Source organism: Anser brachyrhynchus, assembly GCF_964034855.1.
Source record: "Anser brachyrhynchus genome assembly, chromosome: 13".
Classification (NCBI taxonomy): Eukaryota; Metazoa; Chordata; class Aves; order Anseriformes; family Anatidae; genus Anser; species Anser brachyrhynchus.
In genome coordinates, this window is record NC_137708.1 from 12959940 (window position 1) to 12985564 (window position 25625).

The 25625-nt window shown below is 39.9% G+C and overlaps 1 protein-coding gene across 8 annotated transcripts in view; it reads left to right on the top strand.

Moving 5' to 3' along the window:
* The window catches only part of AFF2 (ALF transcription elongation factor 2), a 366650-nt gene that overhangs the window by 31509 nt on the left and 309516 nt on the right, over positions 1 to 25625 (top strand). Inside the window, exon 1 of one of the 8 annotated variants that reach the window (XM_080553961.1) lies at positions 22806 to 22961. The exons of 6 other annotated variants lie outside the window; for them this stretch is intronic. In XM_080553961.1, coding sequence (XP_080410087.1) covers positions 22874 to 22961 — 88 coding nt within the window. In that variant the 5' untranslated portion in view covers positions 22806 to 22873. Of the gene's footprint in view, positions 1 to 22805; positions 22962 to 25625 lie in introns of those variants that run through there. One more of the 8 variants, XM_080553955.1, reaches the window with a different exon arrangement.

The following is a 25625-nucleotide window of genomic DNA, read 5'->3' on the forward strand; positions in this document are numbered from 1 at the left end:
ATTTAAAGGGGAAATGTGACGTTCTGTAACGTGTTAAGTCAAATAAATATACTAAATGCTCTCTGAAAAAAAAAAAATGGTGGACGCCTCTGGTCTTTTTGTACTTCTTAAGTCTGGGGCAGTATGCTCCAGCTTCTTGGAAGGAGCGTTCTCGTGCTGTCTGGGTTATGAGGCCCAAGTTCTCTTTTTATGCAAGTAAAGAACAAAATTCCCGTCGTGTGAGATGGGACAAAATTGGATCTAAGACTTGGCGATAATGTAGCAGGGTCCATACGCAGGTATGCAGTGTTAAGCACACAAGCAACCCTATTGAAGCAACGCTGATTTCAAGTTTTACTGAGCAGGGTTCTCGACTGTTCCCAAAATGCTCAGTGTTTCACTAACGATTGAACCCTAGTTCTCCCTGTACTTGGTGATGGAAACTGCTGTTACTTTTGACTATATAGTGTGCATCCATTTGCCTGAGCTCTATTAGCGGTTTTATGTGATTGTACAATTGACTGAACAGCCAAAAAGAATACAGATATTAAAGCTTGCTCTCTCTGTAAGAGCTGTAGGAAGTAACTTATACATTGAGCCCTGGAAGAATGTGGAATAGGCATCTAAACAGACAGACCCCACCCTGTCTTTCCCTGGTGCCTTTAGGTTGGAGGTAAAATGGAATTTCTTTGTGTGGAGGGCTTGAAGGAGTGGGCTCCTGGATGCTCATTAAATGTATATAATCAATACATACCATAAAGTACCTACGTGTTCCTCCAGCTTGGGTTTGAGCCAGTAGCCAGGGCCATCCCTGGAGGTGCTCCCAACTGATTTCAGCAGGTGCTGGACTTGACCCTGTTATGGCCAAAAGGCAGACTTCCAGAAATGTGCTGCAGCTCTCTAATGACCAGGATCAGCAGGCACTTTGCACACACCTAATACCGTGCATGTGAACAACTCTGCGGAGTCCAATTCTGAACCATTCTAATTCAAATTTACTACCTTTCTTTTGAAAAGAAAGAAAAGAAAAATGGAGGAAAAAAGCCTGAACTTTTCTCTTGGTTGCAGTTAATAAAATAGATTTTATAAAACCATCAAACATCTATTAACACTGAGAACTGAAACTGTGCCCCAACTCTGGGTTTTGCAATGTTACAAATTCTTCCTTAAGAATTGAAAAAGAAGACAGTAAATCCAGTAATATGTCAAGTTAGTGTAATCTTCCGGACCACTCATAAAATAATAGTCAGGAAGTCAGGACCGTGACTCAGGAAGACAGGTGTTTCACCCTGTTGTTGTTTCTGAATATTTTGTATTGATGGTTTGTAATCAAAATATTTAAATTGTTCTAATAGGTTTGATCACAGATATCGGGAGGTATGTTGCTCCTGATAATGGACAACTGTACAGATAAAAAAAAGCAGAAGAGAGGGAGAGGAAGGATGGCAATGTACACATTAGTAAGGTTTTAAGCTCCATTTTGATTACCTTCTAATGATACAATTATTTGGCAAAGAGCATGTGATGTTCAGTCTGCATTTGCAAGGGAAGATTTTGGGAAATGAATGTGGGAAGTTTGTTTTCACAAACTCTGTACTGGAGCCTGGCCTTGCAAAAACTTGGAAACAATTGTAAGTTGCTCGCTGGTTTCAGCAAAGCTGCCCTTAAATGCAGTTGGTACAGTGGGTTGGCAAGGTTGTGCTTGTAGTACTGAAAAAATAACATGGAACTAGAGAGCTGAGGTAAAGGAATAAACCCAAACCTCCTGCAGTTAACTTCCCAGCTATTACAAGCTCTTTTATCATGAAGAGGCTGTTTTTCAACTCTTACATAGCAGATCCACACCATAAATTATTACGAGTGTTAAACAAAGGTCTAGTCAGTAGTCTCTTCTGTAAAACTTTACATCATGTTTTAATGACATTTTATGTATGTGTTCAAATCAAGCCACCAACTTGATTGATTTTATTTTTTATTTCTGGGGATTGAATACTTGTAGAATTTCTTTCCTGTTTGTGACCTCAGCAGCTATCTGTGTCTATTTACTGGCGATTATCAGTGAGTCCTCATTCCAGGTGATCCGAGGTGGTGAGGTTTAAGGAGAGTTGGATATGGTGCCAGAACTGGAAGCTGATTTTCATTGCGGGTGACACGGAGAATGGGAGAATGCCATTTACTATGTGCAGTGTGTAAGTCTTGTTTAGTGAGGAGCTGTAGTCAGCAATTCAGATGGATTCCTGACTCAGATGCTGCATGGTGCTACCAATTATAGTAAGACGTGAATAGCCCACTCATAATTATATGTTTGATGGGGTGGGGTATGAACAACCAGAGAAGAAGAAAACGAGATAGAGCACCAAGTTAAAAATCACTCAGTTGTTCCTTTGACAAGTATTATAATTGCTATTTTTGTACTGCTGTGGGTGTACATGGTGTTGTGAAATAAGTAAATTCTGTAGCTCTACATTGCTTTCAGTGCCTGGGGCTCAAACCTGCAGACATCTTACTACTGAGACTAGTGCTTTTTCCTTATGGCACTTTGCATGGACTATGGTCAGGATTTGGCTGGAGTTTATAAGTTTTCTTTCTGGTCACTCAAATGTGAACTCTTCTGGTAGGTGATGGTATCAGCATCTGACAGAATGATAGATACCTAGAAGTAAGATCAGGTAAAAGCAGTACTTTTGTGACTTGTGATCTATGTTAAGAAGGCTTCAAAATGAGATGTTTTTCATTTAAAACGTTATTAGGTCTGAGGGTAACAGTCCACCATGTAGGTCTAGTTATTCTTTTTTCACCTCTTTCTGTATCATTGGTTTAGGTCAAGATTTCACTTGTGAGGAAAAGAAAAAACACACTGCTATCTATTGAGAAAGCACACGCAAAGCTTTGCAAAGCTTTAAATATAAAATCAGGAAACACAGAATGTTATTAAGGTTGCCAGTTTCCATTTATTTTAGTCTCATGTCACGAGGGAAACTGGGTTCCTGCAGGAATACGGTGTTTAGGTGAGTCTTTCTGTGCTGCTGTCGGCAGCCACGCTTATGTTTGAGAACATAGTATCCAAGATTTGGAAAAATACATGCTGATTGTGGGCCTCTTTGCATAAAGGCCACTGTGAGAGATGTTTTCAGGGGGCTTAATTTCAGCGGGCTGCATGCTTTTTAGGTCCCTGTCCTGAATTCTCACCTGAGGCACCCATCGCTCGGGTAGCCAGTTTCCGTATGAAAACGCCGGGCTGCTCTTTTGAATGTGGGGGTGATTTTTCTTCCAGTTTCTTTCCTGTAGAACAATAGAATGACATTCTTCCTGGTGTTTCCTATGAAGAATAATGATGAGGAATTATCTTCTCTGTCTACAAGTGTTTAAAAACTCATTAGTTAGGGTCCCTGAAAGAATTCCAATACAAGTCAGTGGGTGTGGTGGAGCTGATTGTAATGGGAAGCGGACTGGGCCCTGGGGCTGGTGGTCAGCAGGGAGGCAGAGCTGTAAAGAATACTGTGCATATGCTATAGTAAGCATTTTCATAGATCTCCTCTGTGGGAAAGGACAATGGCTTTGGAGCTCATATTTACTCAAAAAGCAGCCCTTTGATTTTCATGGCTTTCTGCTTCGCTGCACGCTGGAAGGCCCATTTGTCTTCCCCAAGCCTTTGAAGAGCGGTAAGTGGATGGAGGCGGTGACCAGGGGCTGAGGGTGGCGGTTGCTTGGAGCAGGAGATAAGTTGCGTTGTGGTTTTTTGGTAACACTTGGCAGAATTATCGTAGATCTTTTTAAGTTTGCTTAATTGAGGTGAATATACGCTTAGGAGTGGAACATGGATCCTCTTACCCACTCTGCCACTGCCTTCAGAAAGTTGTGGTGTCTGTCAAAACAGGGTAATGGTATTTGGTAAATTGTGTTTTTTGTTGTTGTTCGAGTGGAAAGCAAGAGGCCGAGTGCAATTACCTGTATCTAGTGTTTCTGTTCATTTTTTCATCTTCTTGGGGATCAGCTGGGAACTTTTTTGCAACTTTCTCTACTCTGAACTTCACTGTAGCATACGTAGTCCTTCATGAGCTTGCTTGCACTGCATTACCTACAAGTAGAGCAAATGATGTTGGTGCAGATTGTCTGTGGCATAGCCTATGCGTTGAGATCTGTTCTGGATACAACTTTTGCACTGATGGTATCAGACATGCTTAGAAAACTAGGGTGAGATTTCTGGCCACGGACCTTTCATGAAACCTTGATTTATGTCTCTCTAAATACTTTACCTCCTTTTGTAAGGAGAGAATAGCATCTCAGAATTTTGCTGGTAGACTGAGGCATTTTGCAGAGAAGTCAGTATCATTACCCTCCCCCCCCCTTTTTCTTTATACCTGCGGAAATGGGGCTGAGAGGAGAGAAGTGCCTTGCTGAAGGACTCTGCATTGGTCAGGATGCTGTCAGCTGGGTTCCAGTTCACTGCTCGCCCACTCCGATGGGTATATTTTCCTATTCCGCAGGGGTGTGATGAGGTTAAGTCCCTTAATGTTTATGAATGTTTATGATGATAGAGCAAGACAGGAACCTAGGCAGATATATTAGTAGGGGAAAGGCAAGCCCATAAAAAGAAGCAGGACGATTTGGGCAGAGCATATTTTCAAGAAGAGGAAATCAAAGCAGAGAAACTATTCTGAAGACCAAAGTGTGCCATATATTTACAGTGTGCATATTTGATATAATTTACCCTGCTCTGAGCTGGACAGTGAGGGCCACGGACCTCTTGGAGACATAAGAGTCTTGTTAGTCCAGAGGACTTGTCATTTCCTGGGTCTTATAGCAAAGCTTTGTATATGCAGCTGTAGCTTAAGTAAACGTCAAGTCTTGGATGCTTGACTGAATAGGACATCCACACTTTTTCAGCAGCATTGTTGCTCTTTGAGCCAGCTGCCTTTGTTTCTAGCGGACTGCTGCTTTGTTGGTTAACCCTGGGCATGAGTTTTCTTCACATATGTTATTAGACTGAACATATTTTCTATTTATACCACTTGGGGATACAAATTACTGCATTGTTTTTAGCAAGCACTAGGAAGAGTACATCTTTGTGATGTTTAAACAAAAATACAGAGGCAAGATTTTATTCACCATAGGTTGTTCAAAGGTCCTTTCTTTCAACGCTCAAGGGAAAATAGACAGCAAAAACAATTGGTGGTCTTTATTTTTATGTCCCAGAAAAGCAGGAGGTATTTGGACATGTGTATTTTACTAGACTAAAGGAAGAAGTTGGTTCTGAGTGATGGAATTTTCAAGAATGTTGATGAAATTGTGCATATACTTTTAAGGTAATTTAGGGAGATTAATAGTAGCATACGTACATAGACTTATTGCCCTCATGGCTTTGATAATTGTCTGTGGGCCAGCAAAGTTGCACTAGAGGGCTGAGCTGAAGGCCACTGCTCCTAGTTGAAGTTTTTCATTTATTTACTGAACTCTAAAGCATACTTGACCACAGCTTCCTTTGCTTTCTCACTCCATTTCTGGAGAAGACGAGAAGATGACCTTTACCTACTCTCTGGTAGAGCTCCAGAAGCATTATGCAATCTCTGGCAATATTACTGCTACTGCCTGGTCTTTCCTTCTCTTTTCAAAGAGCCCTTGCCTGAACTGACTGTTCTTTAATGTGCACATGAAGGGGTCATAGATAAGGGAGCAAAATCATTATAGAGGTTTTCAGTATTTGTGTAAGAAAACACCTGTTTGCTCCTTCAGAATCATCCGGTCCTGTCTGCAGGACACTGAACACGTTTGGACTGTAGACCATGACTAGGTGTTATCCCTGTCAGGATAATAAATAATACACTTTTCTGCCACTTTATTCTGCCTGGTTCTTTCCCCATTACCCAAGACAAGCTGTTGTGTGAGGATTTTGCCTGGTTGTAGACTGCTCATGAATCTTGCAGTACACGACAAGCAGACATCTAACAAACATGACTAGAAACTATATAAAATACATAGGCATAACACAAGTTGTATATTTGAAAACACATTAGAGCTCCACAAATAACCTGATATCAAAAATGCTTTTTTCTTCCTGTATATCCATAACCAAGAAAATTCTTCTAGCTGCATGTCAACCAGATAAGGGGTATTTTAGATTTTGTAATGACTCTCACTTGTGTAAACCCCTACAGTTTGCCTGCTAATTCAACTTCAATGATAAAAGGTCTCATCAAAAAATTGAGGCAGACTAGAATGTTTGGTTAAGATTTAACATCTTTCTGACTAATTATAACCCAGTGTCAATATACGCTCTAATGTCTGCGGAAAGAAAAAGGGCATAAATGATACAGTTCCATTGTCCCAGGTCTTCTGTAAACAATTAGCGGTGAGGTGGATGTCTGAAGCGAGGGCGAGAGAATTGATAAACCTGTTCTAAAGGGCTTGAAAAGTTAAAGTGAATTCTAAATGTAGATTAGCAGCAAATGATGACAGCCAAGCCAGCATTACCTCAGTTGATTAATTTGTAAGGATACTACTGGTCAATGATTTTAACCAACAGCTATGCATAGTAGAATCCTAATGGGATCTGTCTGTTAAGATTACATAAAGTAGAGCATTTGATTTATTTCATAGCTTTCCAACGCTCCACTTTAACTTCATACAAATAATGCATTAGTCACACTGGATAAAATGGCGTATTGAATAAAGTTGTGATTTTGTCTGCTTCTTATAATCTGATTTTATAAAGGATTAAATCTGTTTTAGTAGTTTATTCATATCATAAAAGAGATTGTCGGCTGAATGAAATCTTTACATCTGCCACTTTCTATCTCATTAGAAAAGACAGTAACATAAAGTTCCTCATTTCCTTCCAGTCTGTTTTATCCCCTAGTGGGTCTGAGTGTGTATATCTTTTGTACATGTTTGTATATTATAATGTCAGCATGTTTTCAAAGTTGTGGTTAAGACTGCGTCACAGCTTTCAATTTAGGGGGCGCAATACCAGGGATTATAAATGTTGTGACAAAAAAAATAGTACCCAGACGAGAACAAATTGGGGGGGGTAAGGGGTGACTGTCAAAAATCTGAAAATGGTGGTTTTTAGTGGCATGGCCACATCTGTGCGCACTGCCCGATTCAGCAACGTATTTAAGTACACACAGTACTTTACTGTGAGCGTGCCTACGTCGGTGGATGCAAGTATGTGCCTAACGATAAGTGCTTGTTGACTTTGGGCCGACTGAAGAGAGCATAAAGGTTGGGGATTCCTATGTGAGCTTAAATGTGAATTGTCAGTTGTGATCAAATTGTCCAACTGTCATTCATCTGTCACGGTGCTAGTGTTAGTGTTTTTTAAAACGTTCTTCTAACTTAAGTGCATTGGTTCTTGGTTTTGTTAAACTAAATGTTGAATGCAAAATTATAAATTTAGGCTTTTTTTTTTAACCTGCTGTTGCCAGAATGTCAGCTTACTCTTAGTACATTTTGTTCGTTTTGTTTAAGTGTGTGTCATTAACAGGATGCTGCTGTTATGACTGAGCGTTGTTTTCATGTAGGCCTTTGAAGTGAGAGCAGATTATCTTCTCATGGATATTTTCTTTGTATTTAAGGTTCTTGCCTTTTTTATTTAATCCTATAAAGTGGTTAGGACCAGATTGGGTTCTTCTGAACGTGAGGTTCTCTTGGTTTCTGGCGCTGAGAAGAGAGGTAGTATCCAGCTATTTGAGTTGCCTTTTTAGTCAGAAACGCAGATTCTGAAGATCTCAGTTCTCCCTTCTGAGGACTTCCTGAGGATGAAACTTCTTCATTCACATTTTCATTTGTTGATGCATGTTGCAGTTCTACTGGCTCTGGCTTTTCAGTCCTGGCTCCTTTTCCCACGTACTTTGAATCAGTAGGAGTGTTTTGATATTGAACGTGTGCGTAATCAGCCTCTTCCGTGGGGCAGGGAGCCATTTACAAGCTCTGGGCGCAGAGGCTGGGGTTGCAGCCATCCAGGCAGGCAGGGAGGTTTGCGCTGGGTTGTGCCCGGTGTTGCTGCAGCATCAGGACAACATCGCACCCCTTTGGTGCTCAGTACAGGGTAGGGCCCGTGTCTGATCCCGGGGAGGCTTCATCAACAAGGCTTTAAAAGTCACACACAGTTCATCAGCCCACTTTATCTGGGGAGGAATGATGACAGGAGGTAGCTCTCTGCTTCCAGCCACCTGTTTGTTGAGACATGGGTGTGCTCCCCAGCGGGGCTGTGCAGTCACAGCTGAGTCATTTTTTGCTTAAATTTTGTTCATTGCTGAAATTGAGGAAAAAAAAAAAAGCTTTACTTGTCATGAAAGTGGTTTTGGTCATGAGTACATTGGCGTGATACAAAACGCACATAGAAAGGACAGAAATGTTCACTGAGGTGGAGGTACACCCTCAATTGTAGGTTTTGGGGCCAAATATAAGGAGTATGAATGGGTTTGCTTGCTGTTACCAAATGAATAGTGCCCTCTTTCTCAGCTAAATTCAAGTATCCTTTGTAGCAAGTTAACCTACGTTTAACAAACTGCTCCAACATCCCTGGCCCTGCTTTAAAAACGGGTGGTTGAAAAGAAGCCGTTACAGCTCCAGTGTGCACCAGCGTGTGGCTCCGGTGACACTGGGTGAGCAGCAGCACGGGGGTCCCAGAGCCTCCCCTGCAGCCCCGGCCTGCCAGAGAGGTCAGCCTGGAGCAGCCATCAATCGCGACTACTGGGAGATGTCCCAGCCTGGCATCTTGCCTGTGGGCAGCTAGTTAAAGATGGAAGCATTTGTCAGTCTCCCCATATGTGTAGCAGCGTAAGTCCAGGGGTGGAAAGCGCGTGCTAGTGATGTACGGTTGGTTCCAGATACCGCTCAGGAAGGTGAGCTGGTGCTGGAGCCACAGCTCTGCAACACGCTGCAGACCAGGGCACCCATCCTGTGGGCACCTAACAAATTATCCTCCTTAGCCCTGTGAGATGGTTGTAGCAATAAGATGCAGCACAAGTATTTAAATATGAAAGAGCAGTGCCACACTGTTTTCTGTGAGTGATCCTGACTCTCTCTCTGAATAAACAGACAGCAGCCTTTTACGGGAGATTTTTGTTGCATTTTGTTTGGCAGCTGTTTGTCTTAATAGGAATTCTTCAATAGTATTTATTGTATTTTGTGCTGGTAGGGGGCAGAGCCAAAGCAGAATCTGAGCAGTTTTACTTGCTTTACTCATTGTGAACAATAAGAAAATATTGCTGTATTAATTACTGTTGTGCTTTATTGGCAAAAATAAAGAGATCCTATAATATGAAATTGCTAATATAAGAAAGGCTTTGATTTTCTCATTAGCACAGGATATTTTGCATCTGTTCTGGTTCACGAGTGCATTGTCGGTGCTTAAATAATAATAATGACTCAGTAATGAATAAGAATAACAACAACAAATAGGCATGTGAGTGTGCAGGCAGTCAGGCACCCTCCGGTGTTTATCAGTAGGTTGGTTTTGGAGGTCTTGCAAAATGAGCTGTTCCCATATGCCCATTCAGATTTTCTTAGATCATTGCACAGCCCTCAGATTCATTTCTCTGCTGGCATGGCTGGGTTATATACAAGTACTTTTTTCATTGTATGTCACGAGTAAAGTGCTAAAGTTCTCACTTGAAATGGAAAATGTGTGTTTCTTCCACTTAAAAGCATGTAAGTCTCCTTTTTTCCTCTCTTCTATTTTTTTCTTCCTTCTCTCTCTCTCGGTGTGTGAATAAAGTCTTAAGTATCTCATTGTTTTGAATTCAAGGAAGAATCAGAGCTGTGGATTACTCTGCCAGTCTTTCAAGTATGCTCTTAAAAATGTAGCCTGAAAATACCCTCACTATAATTCAACCTGGTTTGTAGCAAATTTTCCCTGTTTCAGTAGTTTCTACTACAAAAACAGATACCTTAAACTACTGTTAGCAGTCTGTCTTGAATGTTGAAAAGCCTAGGAATCTAACAAATTCTCTGATTTTCTAACAGCATCTCTAACATCACTTTAAAGTCACCTGCCTGGATAATATGCTATGTAGTGGAAGTTATGGATTTCATTTTTTTCCAGCTCTTACCTAATGCTGGATAGTTAACAACAGTGATAAGCAAAGGACAGCAGAATGCTCCATTTATTGTTGAAGCAGTGGTTAATTTCATCAAAGATTCTTAACTTTTAGCCTTTATTCTCAAAATAATTCCGACATGATTTGGTTTAATGGTTCTGACTTTGAGAGAAGGAAAATGCTAGTTCAAATTGGGGAACAAAATCAGCAAATATGCTTTGGGTTGCTATATATTTTTTAACACTTCGGCATTGTAAATTACACCCCAGTGACTTTACAGCTCAAGAGAGTAATGAAAAAGTGTTTATGTAAACAATTACCTGAAATTTGACAATTCTGGTCAAAATACTTGGTTGTATGCTGACAGGCTAGAGGGCATCTTCTGTGTGAAGAGCTTAAATTGTATCTGCTGTTTAACTCCATTAAAAGACTAACTTAAAAAACAAAACAAAACACAACAACCAAACAAAAAGAAGAAAAACCAACAACAAAAAAAGCAACCCCAAAGTGCCCTTATTGATTGATTGCTCCGAGTAGCACTTGCCTTAAAAACTCTGCATTTGCTAATGCACACATGCACAATAACTATGTAGGGCAAAGGCAAGCAAAAGAGGATTTCTTTTTCCTTATTGATTAAAAATTATTTTTTGGTCCAACAGCCCTTACCTGTAACGGCACGTACCTTACAACACATGCGCGGTTTAAATAAAACAACAACATGGAAGGGAAACCAACCAAATGAAAAAAACCCACCATCCTTCCCCTTCAAGTAAAACAGTTTAGCCCTGGATAAGCCAAACGAAATTGGCAAAGCAAGTAGTTTATCAGCACAAGACCCGTAAAGTACTTAGAGTGATCTGTGAATGGAAGCTACCCTAAGTCTGCTTCTTGTCACAGCAATTTGTCTGGCTTAGGGCAAAGTAAGTGGGTCTCCTTGGCAGTACAAGTAGATCACCAGGTAAGATCAGATAGGAGTCTCTAGTGGTAACAACAGAACTACAACAAAGCTCTTCTTTTGACGCTATTTCTGCTGCTGTTGCTGCTGTTAATAAGTGTGCTAATTATCATGAACCTGATAAGGCTTATATTAATTGACTGAACTAAATGTAAATTCTGGTTAAATAGAGAATGGTTTAATAGACTTGACAGGTGCTGGTTTATTTAGCTGCTCTGTTCAGAGTAAAGACCTGCTTTAAAACAAAATAATCATCTATATTTTAAGCCTTTGATTTTGGGGGAACTTAAAATGTTCGCCTTTAAAAGAGTTGAAGTTTTTCACAATATCTTCTGCCCTTCTCCTCTGTCCTGTGATACTTTATGCAAGGCTAATTAGTTCTTACAGCTTTTGTAGTGCAATATAATCCCTGCGTAGTCATTTGTCACATACTTGCATGGCACAGAGTAGTATGGCCTAACCTGTTTAGTCTCTGGGTGCTGTTAAAGTAGTAAATGTTGGATAATAAACAGCAACAACAAGCAATCCGACGGCTACCGATTAGAGCTGGAATTCCAGTTAGAGAGCGCTTTGGGCTTTTGGGTAGATAATCTCTCTGCATCACTTTACACGTTTGCAAAATGGATACTGTATTATACATTTAACTTTAGAGGTATTTTAGGACATGTAGTACATAGAGGTCTTTGAAATATTTTTCATATGCCCATGCAAACTAATACCAATATTAAAGTGTTCCTCTTTTTGCTTGGGTGCTGCTTTTCCTGAGTTCCAGAAAGTGTTTAAATGTGCAGTATCGTAAGTGTAGACATGGAAACAGACATGGAAAAACCAAACATGATACCTCTGATGGTAAATGTCACATTCTTTGGAAATACTGGAATATTTATAGTATGTTTTATATATTCCATAATTAGGCATTGCTATTAGTGCACACGACGTCTTCATTCTAATTGTCAGGAGAGCTGTCACACTGTAACACATGCTGCAGCACGCTGCAGGAGCAATCAGCTTTTGTCAGACGTCAGCCACGTTTTATTACTTTTTAAAATGTTTTAATTCTTTTCTCCCTCCTGTAAACATAATGTTCACGTGTAAGGCTGGAAAACCTCTGTGCTCTGCCTACCAAGAGGCCTTGGCACACCAAGATTCTTCCTCTGGGCTCCAGTCGGAAAGAAAGGGGCATCTCAGTTGCTGCTGTTTCTGCTCTTAGTGCCCGCTGTAAGCTGAGGCACACTTGCTGGTGACTCACCTTTGTATTCGGTCCCGCTGTGGGATACTCTGCCTCAAAAAACCCGCCCCAAACAACCTCCACTAACCCAACAAAGGCAAGCCTGTCGTGAGGCTTGTGCGAAGTTTCAAGACTCTCAGTAATCTGCTGGTGAATGAGGCTGGAGCAATACCCCAAAGCCATTTTTGGTGTACGTGGGACAAAAATAGCCCCGTGCTTTGTGCCCCACGCGTGCCACCTGCTCCAGTGAGAAGAGGAAGCCTAAGTTGCCTGTAACGGACATGAAACTGGCCGCGTTGTACTGAGACATACAGGTGCAAATAAACCCCTGTTTTAAAATACGTGAGGTAATAAACTGTCTGTTGAGAAAATAGAATGGACTGATTTGCAGGGTGAGGGTGGCTGTTTCTCTGGGTGCTCCCTTTTCTGTCAGTGCATGGTAATTACCAGATGTCACACTTTATTTTGGATTACAAGATCATCTCATGCTTTTACTACAGGCAGTGCTTTATTGAAGCTATCCTGCATTATGTCTACAAAGTTTTTTAAAAAAAATTTCAATTACTTCCTGCCTGAGGAGCATGCTGCAGGGCTTTTTTATTTTTTTTATTTTTTAGTTTTGTATTCACTAATTTACTGTTTGTTCTAGAGCAGCAGTGAGTGGGAGTTAAACTTTAAGTGCACATTTGGCTCTTTAAAAAGACATTTAGTGTACAATTACTGCTGTTTACCATCTTATAATTGTTGTGTGTTTAGGCTTAGTCAGGCTTAGGAAGATGGGTATCTGTAATCTTTGAGGGCTACAACTCCCTGTCCTAGTTTTTTACAAAAGAGAAAGTAGTTATAGATATTGAGATAGATACAGAGATAACACGACACTTTGTGCTGTAATGTTTTAGTGATCAGTGTAAAATAAACACAAGGGGAGGTTGTGGTAAACGATGCCATATGTGGCTGCAGTCTCAGTCAGTGATATTCAAAGTGATGCTCAAATCAGATCTGGGAGTCAAGACCACTATTCATGGAGTCCGAGACTTGCCATCCTGTTGTTACACAGGAGCACAGTTTGCAAAACACTGAGTTTAATAAGAGCTTGTATTTACATTTGTACATGATGTCTACAGCAAAAATGTAAATCAAGTTCTGTGGGTTGGTTTTACTTTGAACTTGGGTGGAAAAAAGACAGTTGTGTGAAAACAAAATGCAATAAATGTGTAACTGAAAATACTGTAGTAATTGAAGGGTGGGAGAGAGGTAGTTAAAAATCATAATTAGCTTTTTTTTTTTTTAAAAAAAAGGTAACTTTTAATTCAGTTTTATGATCCACTGTAATTGGAAGGCATAGGTCTATTGTATTTCTTTAAACAGGGGAATATTATTGGATTTCAGGTCCATCATCTGGAAATTTTTACTTAAAAGCCTAATGAATCCTTACAGTTGTATTTGTAAGAAATGTTTGTGGATTACAGGCAGATATCCTACAGAAACAAAACTATTTGAGGGCTATTTTATAATTGAAAGCTTTTGAGAAAATGTTCCTATCATTCAAAAAAGATCTGGAGCTATGAGTATGTATTGTGAATGTCATATTAAATTTCATACTGAGAATGCAAAGGACGACTAATCCTTCCCTTCTTGGTAGAAGTACTGCTCTTTGACTTTCTTCACCATGTTTTATTTTTAATGTAATTTTAATGAAAAGATGGATCTAGCATTACAAAGTGGTTGTTTGTTCCTTCTAATGTCTCTGAGACAGAAATTCCAGTAGTGTTTTTTGTTGTTGTTTTGTTTTTGAATAATAAATATATGTTTTTCCATAAAAATTTAAATCTTGTGTTTAGTCTTACTGGTTGAAATCCATGGCACAATCTTTGGGCTTTATCTGTAGCCTTTTAAAATCAACTGATGTTTTTAATGGACTGTGGTAGTCTTTGGATTGAGACTGCAGAGCTTGAGTATGCTGGTGTTACAAAAGTGGAATATGGGGAGGGGGGCGGTGAAGGATCAAATCCACCCTCCCATTTAAAAGGTGGAGATAAAGCCTGATATAGTACCCCACCTGTCCTTGATAAGGCTGCTCTGTCTGTGTAAAAGCTGTTCCTCCTCACTGTGGTGAACTTCACCCACTGACATTAAATCCTCTCTCATAAGTGATTGGTGTACAAGCCTACTCTGTGATTTCAAGGCATGTCAAGGGATTTAGCTGTACAAGCTTTTTCTTGTATTTGAAATGCAACTTTTTGATAGTAATAGGAAGCATGGATCAAAATGTGTTATTTATCCTTTTTTTTTGTACCCATAAAATCTTGTAACCAAGCTAGTTAATATAGTTAATTGGTTCAGTCCAATAACTAGTGGGGAAAAAACCCACTCACAAAACAGAAATCCTAAAGCCTATCTACTTTAAAAAAAAAAAAAAGTTTTGATTTCATATGAATCCCAATCTTCTTTTAAAAGACTAAGCTTTTATGTGGGAAAATAGATTTTAGCTAAGGTGTAAAATTTCAGCAATTTTATGCCAGTAGTGATGGAAATTTTTTAATTTACAAAAGGGGTCATTTTTGCCAATGGTGGAGAAAAATTGTTTTGCTTGAAGAAATAAATCTGAGTTTCTCTTAATAAACACTAACATTGCTGTGTTTTTTATATGTATGCACTTTCATAAAAGGTTCTTTTTAGTGCAATACACATTTGGTTAAATCGTGCAATACCTTAATGCCTTTCATGCTAGTGCATCCCAAGGCACTTTACAATCTGTAAAGTTAACATTAGAAATGCAGCACATAAAATTCCCTAAGACAATCCTTTTTAAAACGCTGAATAAAACATCTAAACTGTTAAGTTTGGATTAAATAGCCCAGCAGTTGGTACTTTTTTTCCTTTTGTGGAAAATGTTTGAAACAAATGACTGAAATGAATAAAAGCTCTGTAAATAATATGACTTCAAATGATATTCATGAAGGCCAAATTCTGCCATTCTGCAGGAGGAAGTCTAGACATGTACAAAGTTCAGCCCTGTTAATTAAGAGGGAGCAATGCGCTGCAGTGAGTCAGAGCAATTTTATAATCCAAATGCTGCTAAAAGGGACTCTTGTCAACCTCCAAATCTTATTTGTTTTATAATCACTGGGTAAGGAGACTTGCTGGCTGAGGAGATACGTGTCCTTCTCTTTCGGGTTTGAATGCGGTCCAGCCCGGTAGTGACCAAAAGCCGTTGCCATCTGATAACTATTTGTTAGGCTATGCAAAATAATTGTAGTCTCCAAACAGTTCCCAGTGTCAACGTCACAAAAACCACCCCCACGCTTGGCGCTAATTATCGCCCGCGCAGGCAGCCCCAGCGAGGAGGCCAAGGTTTGACTGTTATTTCCCCTTTCAGTGCTTGCAGTGGTCCTGCTGAGAGTGTGTGCGTCTGGGTTGTGGTTAAACGGTGTGTGCTCTGTTCTCTGCAGGGCTGCCAGCCTGGCATCTTTTATACATACTGATTTTTATCATTAAGAAAACAAGATCCTTCATCGTCTTCTCACTCCACCTTTAGATCTGCTGAGAGCAGAGTTTTTACATTGATGCATTTTTTTACATTGATGCAATTTTAAAAGAAAAAAAAAAAAAGCCCAAACAAACAAGAAACCCAACAAAACAGCAGAACAAAACAAAAGCAGTGTCAGGTATGAATTTGCTGAGGGTAGAGAGAATTTGTGCTTTTAATTTTTTTTCCAAATTAAATAAAATGTAAGTTGAAAATAAAAACAAGAAAACCAGCCAGCTGATAGCAGTAGAATACATAAGAGGAAAAAAGCGCGCACACACAAAAAGAAAAAAAAAACAGGATTATGCAGCCTCAGAAAGAGCCAACAGATGTTCAGGGCGGGTTAGAAAAACAACATGATCAACGGTATGAAAGCTGCAACAGATCTAAACAAAACCCCAAAATAGATGCAATTCTAGAATAAGCCTGAAAAAGAGAAAAATCATTATAGGCTTTCCTCAGCACAGACACCGGTCTCTGATAAAACAAGATAGAAACTTCTCAAAAAGGAAGTTTATACCAAGGTGGGCTTGCAACTTCATTGCTAGAGACTCTTCCTTCAAGTCTGCCAGTGGGCGAACTGGGAACAGGATGAAAACGTGTACTCTGTTCCTCACCCAGGAAAGGTGCCTAAAGTAACAGCTAATTGTTCCCTGTAATGGAGTAGCACTTGCTTAGGAACCAGGAATGTAGCTGTATTGCTTAAAAGTAGTTCTTTCATTTCACTGGACAGTCGAGCTGAACGTAAGACCGCACAGACCGCCCAGCTGTGGGAGCCACCCTTCCCACCCTGGCTGCAGCGTCACGCCTTCCCACAAAACGGAGGAAGGTGGGCGCAGCCAGGCCGCTGCGTGCTGCTACCCCTTGCTGTGGGTGGTGGCTGCCGTGCCAGGGCTAGGTTTGGGGTCACTGCCTGACTTACCGGTCCCCTCCCCAAGCACCAGAGAGATGGCTCATTGGGGCAGACCTGAGGGCAGGACATTTTGGCAGGGTTTGGGTTATTTAGGCACCGATCTTACTCTCTGATCCATAACAGCTCTCCCTCCAACACTGGAGACAGGAGCGAGCCTTGTGTGATGGATCTTTTGGCTTTCTCTGAGGCCTTTTCCCTCCTGCTTAATGTTGTTGCTCACCTTAAGTGCCACTTAATGGCCAGATGCTCCCACGTGTGTGAGGAGCAAAGCCTGAGGTGGTGCGGAGCCCCTTGGAGAAGAGGCCTCAGTGGATGTCTGCTGGCCGGGGCGGCTGTGTGCGGCCCCAGGCACCTGACAGAGCCTCACTGGTGGTGGGCCGGGGCAGCCTCAGTCCTGCACCACAGCGGGGAGCAAGCCAGGAGCAAATGTGGAGACCTTTTTGAATAAAAACCTCCATTTGCTAAGGCGTTGTCTGCGCCCTACCCCAAAGTGGGCCTCCAGCCGCTAGTACCTGCCAGGCCACCTACGTGTGACTAAAAGGCGCCATTTTGAAAAGATACCAGGTCAGCCAGGTATGTACTGATCTGGCTACATTAATATAAATTTTAATAAGGTAACGTATCGCTCTTATTTTTGTCAGTTGCTGGAGAAATGCCGGAGTGAAATCTTGATTTAGCATCAGGGGAGGGGCACAGTGCCCAGGTTGGTGGCTGTTGTCAGCTTTCTGTGAGAGGCCGGCTGCCGGTGTGCTTGGGCTCAAACCTGCCTTCCCTGGGCTCCAGGACAGCCTCTGAAAATGCTAATTAATGAATCTACATTGATTTGTATAAGTTATGCAAATCGAGTAATAACCGCGTGCCACTGTGGTTTCGCTGGGTCTCATGCTGTACTTAAAGCTTCGTGTTGGAGTGACACAGATTTTATTCACTAAAATAAATTGTTTTGCTGTGGAGTGCTTGGAAAGCAACCAATGGCGGTAATTGGTTGTAGGTGACACTATGGTGCACTCTGTTAAGATTTATTTAACAATGTACTCTTTGTTAAAGTAATCCAGAGGTAAGGTCAGTGAGCTTGATTCTCTGCCGTTCGTGGCTCAAACCAGCAGTACTTGGGCTGCTTTGCTTTAGGGGGGTGCTTGTGGAGACATTAAAACAATCGTGTACCCTATTAAAAATATTGTCCTTCATCAGATTTAGGAAACTGTAAAAATAGCACTGAATTGTACAGAATCAGGACCATATTCAGTAGTTGCATCATCTTGTTTTGCAACCCTGTAGCACTGCCGGCTCCCCCCTCCTGTCCAGCACCTTCCTGCAGCACGCTGAGCAGAGCGGCGCTCTTGACACATGTTTCAAGAAGGAATCCAGCTCTAGTTTTTCAGATGAAAAGGTTAAAGACTTTGACACAAGATAATTATAAAAGGAAAATGAATCTTTTCTTGGATCAAAAATTATTGTGTAAAAGAGTGTGTAAATTATGGCGTGCAAGTTAAGTAATGGCTTTTATACTGAAATCTGGAATTACTATGATGAAGGAGATGGTGTCAAACTGTGGTAATTTATTTCATTTTGGTTTCTCAGATCTGCAATGAATTTAGGAAATTCAAATTTATAGCGAGTGGGTCTTTGTAAGACTTTCTCTAAGAGAATGAGGATACTTTATGGAACTTCCATTGGGGTCAGATTCATACCATTACTCTAGTGAAAACTTCCAGTTAAAAACTTTCCACAAATGATTCGTTCCACCGGCTTCTGTAAATGGATTTTTCAAACTCGTTAAATGTTACTTCCATTTTCTCATTTAGCTTGCATCACTGCTCTTCAGTATTTGAGCAGGGCAATAGCGATAAGTATAATGCAGGATTTTGCTAATAAATCATAAAACCTACCAAGCACTGTTTACCTTTTTTGCCTTTTTTTTTTTTGTAGTAAGGTTTTGAAGTTGGTGTGTTTCTTTGCAAATCATGCATAATAGTACTCTAAAAAAATTATGAAGTCTGATTTTAAGTTTCTTTAGAAATAAAGTTCTTTAAGAACAACTGTATTTTGGGGAGCTTAATTGAGGTTAACTCCAATGGCTCAATTTTATTCCCAGTAGAGGATGGGTATGAATTGGTCATAAGCATAATTCACCTTTGAGTCCCAGCACTTCACACAGAAAAGTATTGTTGATGCTGCAGAGCATATAGTCTAGCTTGCAGTAAATCAAAACCTAGGGTGTAGAGTCTTTCTGTGTGTGTTTAAAGAAAGAAATAAGCGGGCTATATATCTGCTGTATCTAAACTGTGCTCTTTTGTAAACAGGACGGCTATTTTTGAACCTCTAGCAGGATGTTTCTGGTGAAGGGATAATGCAGATGGATCCTTGCATGCACACAGGCTCACGCACACGTTTATCACTCAGTGAAGGGACTATGTGTATCATTCATTTAACTGGCAATTCTTTTGTGGTGTCAGTATCATTTCCTAGCAAAATTGGCTAAAGGAATTGTTTCAAACACAAAAGATGTTCTGAACTGGCCTAATTGCTTGCTCAACAGCCAATAACTTTGGGGATTGTTTTCTATTTGAATTCTAGATACAAATTGGGATATCTTTGCATTTGTTTAAAAAAGATCAAGCCAATAGGAGAAGAAAAGATCTTTACCCATTTTCACTGAGCAGTGAGGTTTGAATATACAGCTTGCAATTGAAACTATTTTTTTCCAAAGCCTTTGAGGGCTGTTTCTCAGTCTAGTGTAAACAATTTATTGTTGAAGTCCTAGAATATTTGCATTTTAATTAAAGTCAATTTTAATTAAATACAAAACTTTAATCAGAAAAGCAGAGTTTAGGCAGATAATGTACTTGCATGCTAAGCAAGCTTACTCTGAGGGGACCTGTAGTCTGTAAAACTGCTTGGCTGAAACAGGAAAGTAGTAAATGCATCTTTCTTGCCTAACTTACCTACAAATAGTAATCTCCCTCCTGCCTCTTCTACCTTGCAATAAGATATTCTTCCTACAGGCAGCTAAGTGAATGAGGGGGTGATGCAGAAATCTTAAAGGTGCAGTGAGCAGGAAAAAAGTTAACTTTGAACTCTTAAGCATGCCTATAGCAAATGTTAAAATTACTGTTGTATTCTTAACTGTTCTGTTTCAATTATGTGTTTAAAGTTACATTTAAAGTTACATTTAAAACAAAGGCCAAAATACTTTGGCCAATTGATGTCAAATAAAGGTCACATCTGGATTTTCCTGTGCTTGGTGTTGCTATAATGCTGATGTGGCAGCTACATCTTGAGTCACAAACCAGTAGTTTTGGCCTGTTTGTAGATGAAGTTTCTGTGCCCAGTCAGAGAATTAATCAGTGCCCTAGCGGGCACATGTGTAATGGAAAGCTGGTGTCTGAGTAGAAAGTGATGTCTTTAAGCAAATTCTGAGGCCTAACAAACAAATGTATTTGTGGAGCTTTCCACATTTGTTCTGAGGGGAATTTGTTTAGGCCAAGACTGCAAACTGGGGTGTTGAGAGTAACACCTTCTGCTGTGAGCTGGTCTTCTGAGAAATACGTTTGTAGCCCAACTATGTCAGGTTTTGATTTTTGATTGTTCCATGAGTTTATTTTTATTTATACGGTTTTAGAATCCTAAGGGTAGACAAGAAGTAGGAGATCTTTTGTGCTTCTTCCGTCTGTTGTAAAATAACATCTAAGAACTAAAATGATTAACACTCATAATATGAAAAGAGGATATTTCATGTTTACCCATAGCTACATACTTTGAAAGCAGTACTTTTCATTAAGTCCTCATCATTGCTTAACTGCTCATAAAAACTCAGAATGCAGGTGTCACTCAAGATCTGTTTAAGGCTGGGACTTCAGCTGTGATTTAGTACAATATCGACATCATGTTTTAAATCAAAAGGGATATATAGCACGCATACAAAAATATTTTATCTTAGGCCTGAAGTTACTTGCAGTAATGGCAAAGCAGTTAATATATTACCTTTGCTAACAGGAAAAGTGCTGCATATAAATATTTTTAGTCAATAATGTATTTTAAAAAAGGTTTCTCAGTGGAATCAGATTTATGTTGTCAGAAGAATTTATTCAGCTGACAAGCGCAGACGTCCGACACTTCATGTATTCTAAGATTTACAAAAGCAGTTTCTTCCTGGACGTCAGTTGGATGTGATTACGGTAGGGTTATGTGGAGAGAACCAGGGAATCGGTCCAGGAAATCTTCTCTGCAAAATCCTGCCTTAGATTGGTATGATCCAGGAAACCTCTGCCTCTACATGTCCGTAGCAGCTTTTGGTAGCGCTAGATGCTTGGGTCAGGAAGGGGCAGAACACGAGAGTCGGGATCTGCACCATGGATCTGAGAACACAATTTTGCCTGAAGCAGTTGAGATTTTCCTTATATATTAAGCGGGCCATTCCCTGCGCCCCCCCAGTACATGTGTGCTGCTGCCAGCTGCAGTTTAGCTAGGTAGAAGTTGGAGCTTGCTTCTTTGGTATTCGCTGATAAAAAGTACAGGATAATAGTACGTGTGCATTACATTTTGCCAAGTGTGCATGTTTCAACCACTATTGTTAGAGCCTACTTGTTGTTTGTTGTATGAAATACGTATATAATGAGAGAAATATGCTTAAACAAATTTTGCGTTGCATAGGGTAGCCAAACTGTATAAAGACTAAAAAGAACTATGCTGCTTAAATTTAATTTACAATTAATGATCAAAAATAATTGAAATTTAACTTCTTTGTAAATTAAAAACCTTTCAAGTATTTGAAAAGTCAGAATTCCCTTTTGTTTCTGGAGTTCTGAGATCAGTTTGTGAACTTGTTGCATCAGTCTTCATACCTTTCGCTGGAGCTGTATTCGGTTACACTGAATCTGTTCCAAAAATTTTAATTGGTTCAGTGGAATCTCTTCTCCCAAGACAGAGGTAGCTAAAGCCAAGGAGGTTTTTAGCTGCTTAATTAGCCGGGTTTGTGAAATGATTTGGTATCTGGGATGTCAGGAAGAACTTGACATGTCTGTGCTGACTTTGAGGTAATCCATCAATTTTATCAAATAAAAAGCTGTGTTATTATTATTATTATTTTTCATCAATAGGTGTAAAGTAAGGATATCTTTTCCCTTTCATTTTCTGTCCTTTCTGAGTAACCGTAGTTAACTTATTAGCATAAAATTTGCAATACAGTTAAATAGCAGTACATGATTATACCTGATGATACACTTCTTTTTTAAAAGAAAAAGAATCTAATACCAGGATTCTGTATTGATTGTGCTGCTAATTCTGCCTCATAGCACAGACTGGCAGAAGGCAGGTAGCTGAATTGTATTTAACGGTTTTATTGTGATGTGACTAAGATGGATGTGACATGGTCCTCTATTATTCGTTTGAGAGTGTGGACACTAATGAAGCCATTAGCTGAGCTAAGGCAAGTGAAGAAAATAGGGAAATTACCATTATTCTGAAGCCATTAAGTTGTAATCTGCCACTTTCTCTCCTTACTCAAAAAGGCATCTTCTTTTTAAGGCCTCCCTGACTGTCCTTTAAAGATTCATTAATTCATTAACTTTCCAAAGGAGACGGAGGAAACACAATTGAAATTTTAATCAGCTTGGCGTGTCACATTATTAACATTTTGAGTGTATCTGTATTCACTGTTGCACCACATAAGGTTAAGGTTAAATAAACTACATTACAGCAAATAATGTTCTGTTTCATACTGTAAAACATAAAATGTTGAAGGCAGAAATTGGTTTCATGGTTAAATTAAATTACGATACAGAGCTCATATTATATATTCTGTTATTCAAATGTATGTTCTTTGGAGGAAATGCAATACTACATCCATGTTACTAGCATTAATATTTTCAAAATATCCACGATTAGACTACACTGTGTGAAAAGATATAGAAAGCACTACAAAACTTCTAAATCTCTGCTTTTACTTTATGCTCACCCACGGTCAATGCTTTTATGATATCTTTTGTAAAGTGACTGACTTCTTCTAATGTCTGTCTTCTAATGGGTCATTTGGACATTATGTACAATTACAACTGCAAAATTTTCTTTGTTATTACTTTCGTTTAGATACTACGAAATGCTATTTTTATCTGTCTCTACTTTCTTACATAAATATTTCCTTTCACCTCAGTTGTACTGCATCCTGGAGTACAGCTAGCAGCTTTTGGCCTTTGGAATCGATTGAGATACAGCTGTGACAAAATGGATGAATGCTCTTTCTAAACAATTAAAATACCCTCAGTGTACAGAGAGGGGACCTCAAACCTGTGTGCGAGAACAGTGTATGATTATAGGTAACCAACAGGAACTTTTTTGGTTTTTTTTTGGGGGGGTGGGGAGGAAGGCCTGTTTTGGACTTTCTAAGATCCGTTTTATTAATGTTTCAGTTAAAAGAAGCTTTGGGTTCAGCCACTTTCTGTTTTAAGGGTTCGTTTGAAATCCTCTGAAACTGTTTCAGGGATAGGGCTCATGCATGCACAAGGGTATGGTGGAAAAAAATGTATAGACACAACAAATAGAGGGGGGCACTGGCCTGCAGGTTGGAGGTGCAAGATAGGGAATGGAGATGTGAATAGGATAAATGAGGGCTGAATGTGCTGTGGCTTCCGTAAACTTAAAGTTCCTCTCCAGGTTCATCAGATTTCTTCCTCTACTTCCTATAATTTTATGTTTGGAAATGCCTTCCGTGTGATTCGGGACTGTTCTGCCCTTGTGCTGTATCACAGAACTTTTAAGCAGCTGTATAACAAAGCCTGCATAGCTTGATGTTAGCATTTATGCTAGGCAGGCAAGCCTGGTATAAATCTGAGGTGTTTTTCTCTTCTTTTTTTTCCTGGCTGTGATAGTGTCAGTTTGATATATCACCTTTCATGTTGTGTTTGTACTTGAGGTCAGGAAACTTCTGAGTTGTGGGTATCATCAGCATTGTAAATACAAAGTAGCCTTTGGCACCTTAGTGTGGTGCCTTGCAGTGGATTTGTCAAAACAAAACAAAATCCCCTCTTTTGTTTTCCCCTGGAGTCAATTACACTCAGGATGAAGCAGTTAGTGACACCAAGGATAGTAGTTGAAGCATTACAGGTTAACCTGCTTATCAGAAGTGCTGGCATCAGTATTTTCTAGTATCACTGACTGGCTTAACCGATCCATTGAGAACTTCTGCTTTCAGCATGACTTGCAAAACTCACTACAATTTCTTTGCAGATTTTGAGCTTCCAAAAATGCCCACCTAAATGAACCTATTCCTAATACCTGATTGAACACTGTTGTTGCGTGCATTGTGTGCATTTGTCTAGGTCACCATCCATAAGCAAGTCCAAAATGTGTGCTAGGAAGGAAGGGTTTTCTGGCTCTAGAAGACCCATATATAGCTGTACATGTATGAGTATACACAGCCTTTGCAGATGCTGGTTTTGTTTATAAATATATGATCCTACAGGAGATACATGTATGCACTACATAGTCATATATGCATGCTATATCTCATGTATATTACCATATGTATACAGTACACTCATCTGTTCTTAAGATGCTGCTTTGTAGCATCACACAGGGTGATGTTGTAGTTGCAGCTGCTTTCTCCGCACATTTGGAAAATGAGTGGGTGAGTAGTGTGTTTTCCGAGGTTCAGTACAGCTGTGTAGTATTAATTTAACAGCAATTGGTCCTACACAGTTTGAATTTCAAAATCCTCTTTCCTATGCCTAAGTATATGTAACTTTATAATATAGAATAATCTAAGTAGACCTATTTCTATACAAAGCTTTTGCCATTGTGCAGGAAAAGCTTGTTCTGACTCCCTTCTCATATAGGTCAGCTCATTAATTTTGTCGCAGCTGCAATGGCATAGTAAATGTGGCTCAGGTGTTCCTGTACTGCTGTTGCATGTCAGATACAAGCTGGCTTTTGTAAGTAGTTTCAGTATGTAGGATTAGATTTTAGCCGTGTTCTGGAAAGAAAAAGGAATTCAAAATCCAAGGGAGAAAAATAACTGCATGCCTCAGAAGCAGCAGAATGTAAACCATGTATTGCCTGTTTCGATCATGCCATCAGTAGCTGTTCATTACACGTTGCTTTGGGATGGGGCTTCCCCATCTGTCTGCTGACAAATAATGTTTGGGTCCCAGTCACATCCACTGTGTTGTTCTTTGGCTGAACAGGGCTTTCTTCCCATCTCCTTTCGCTGGCTGGAGATCAGCATAATATATTTGATTGAGTACAGTAAAAGGTCCAGACATCCTGGCCAAAAACCAAAATATTCTCTGTACTTAATACTGCCTCAAATTTCTTATAAATGCTCTGTGATTATTCCAGTCACAAATAACATAGGGAGGCTAGGAGATAGGCTCGATGTCATATGGTTATGAGTTCTTTTGTAAATAAAGCCGATCCTCAGGAGTGAGCGTGAGTAATGGTTGATTCTGAAAAATGAGGACTAGGATTGTGTTTTGAAGCGGGGTGAAAAAACCGCATGTTGTAATTTATTTATTTACCTCCATTACTCTGCACTTCTCCAAGCGCTGAAACATAACCAGAACATAAGAACTTATTGCAGACCTGCAAAGGCTTGTACAGTGGGGACTCCTCTTAGTTATTGCTATCAGCAGCAATGGATGTAATAAACATAAACCTCTCATGACAATCTCATGCATCCCTCAGTCTGTGACTTCCCTGGCGGCCCAGAGAATAGTTGTTCTTTGCAGCAGGCCTGAAAGGTTATCAGCAAACTCTAGGTCTGCAGGCTTGAGGGAAAGGTCAGGTTTCAGTGTCCCATGTTCTTCACGGAAAATACTCTGTCATCAGGACCTTCCCATTTATTTATTTATTTATTTATTTTGAGGAGCTAAGGTCGTAATTGTTGCCATCTTCCTTATGAGGATTAGGAGGCTTCCTAAGAGGTGAGCTAAGCAGGAGTGCCAGGAGCTAAGCCCAACGTCTGAAGTCCTACCTCAAAGTTA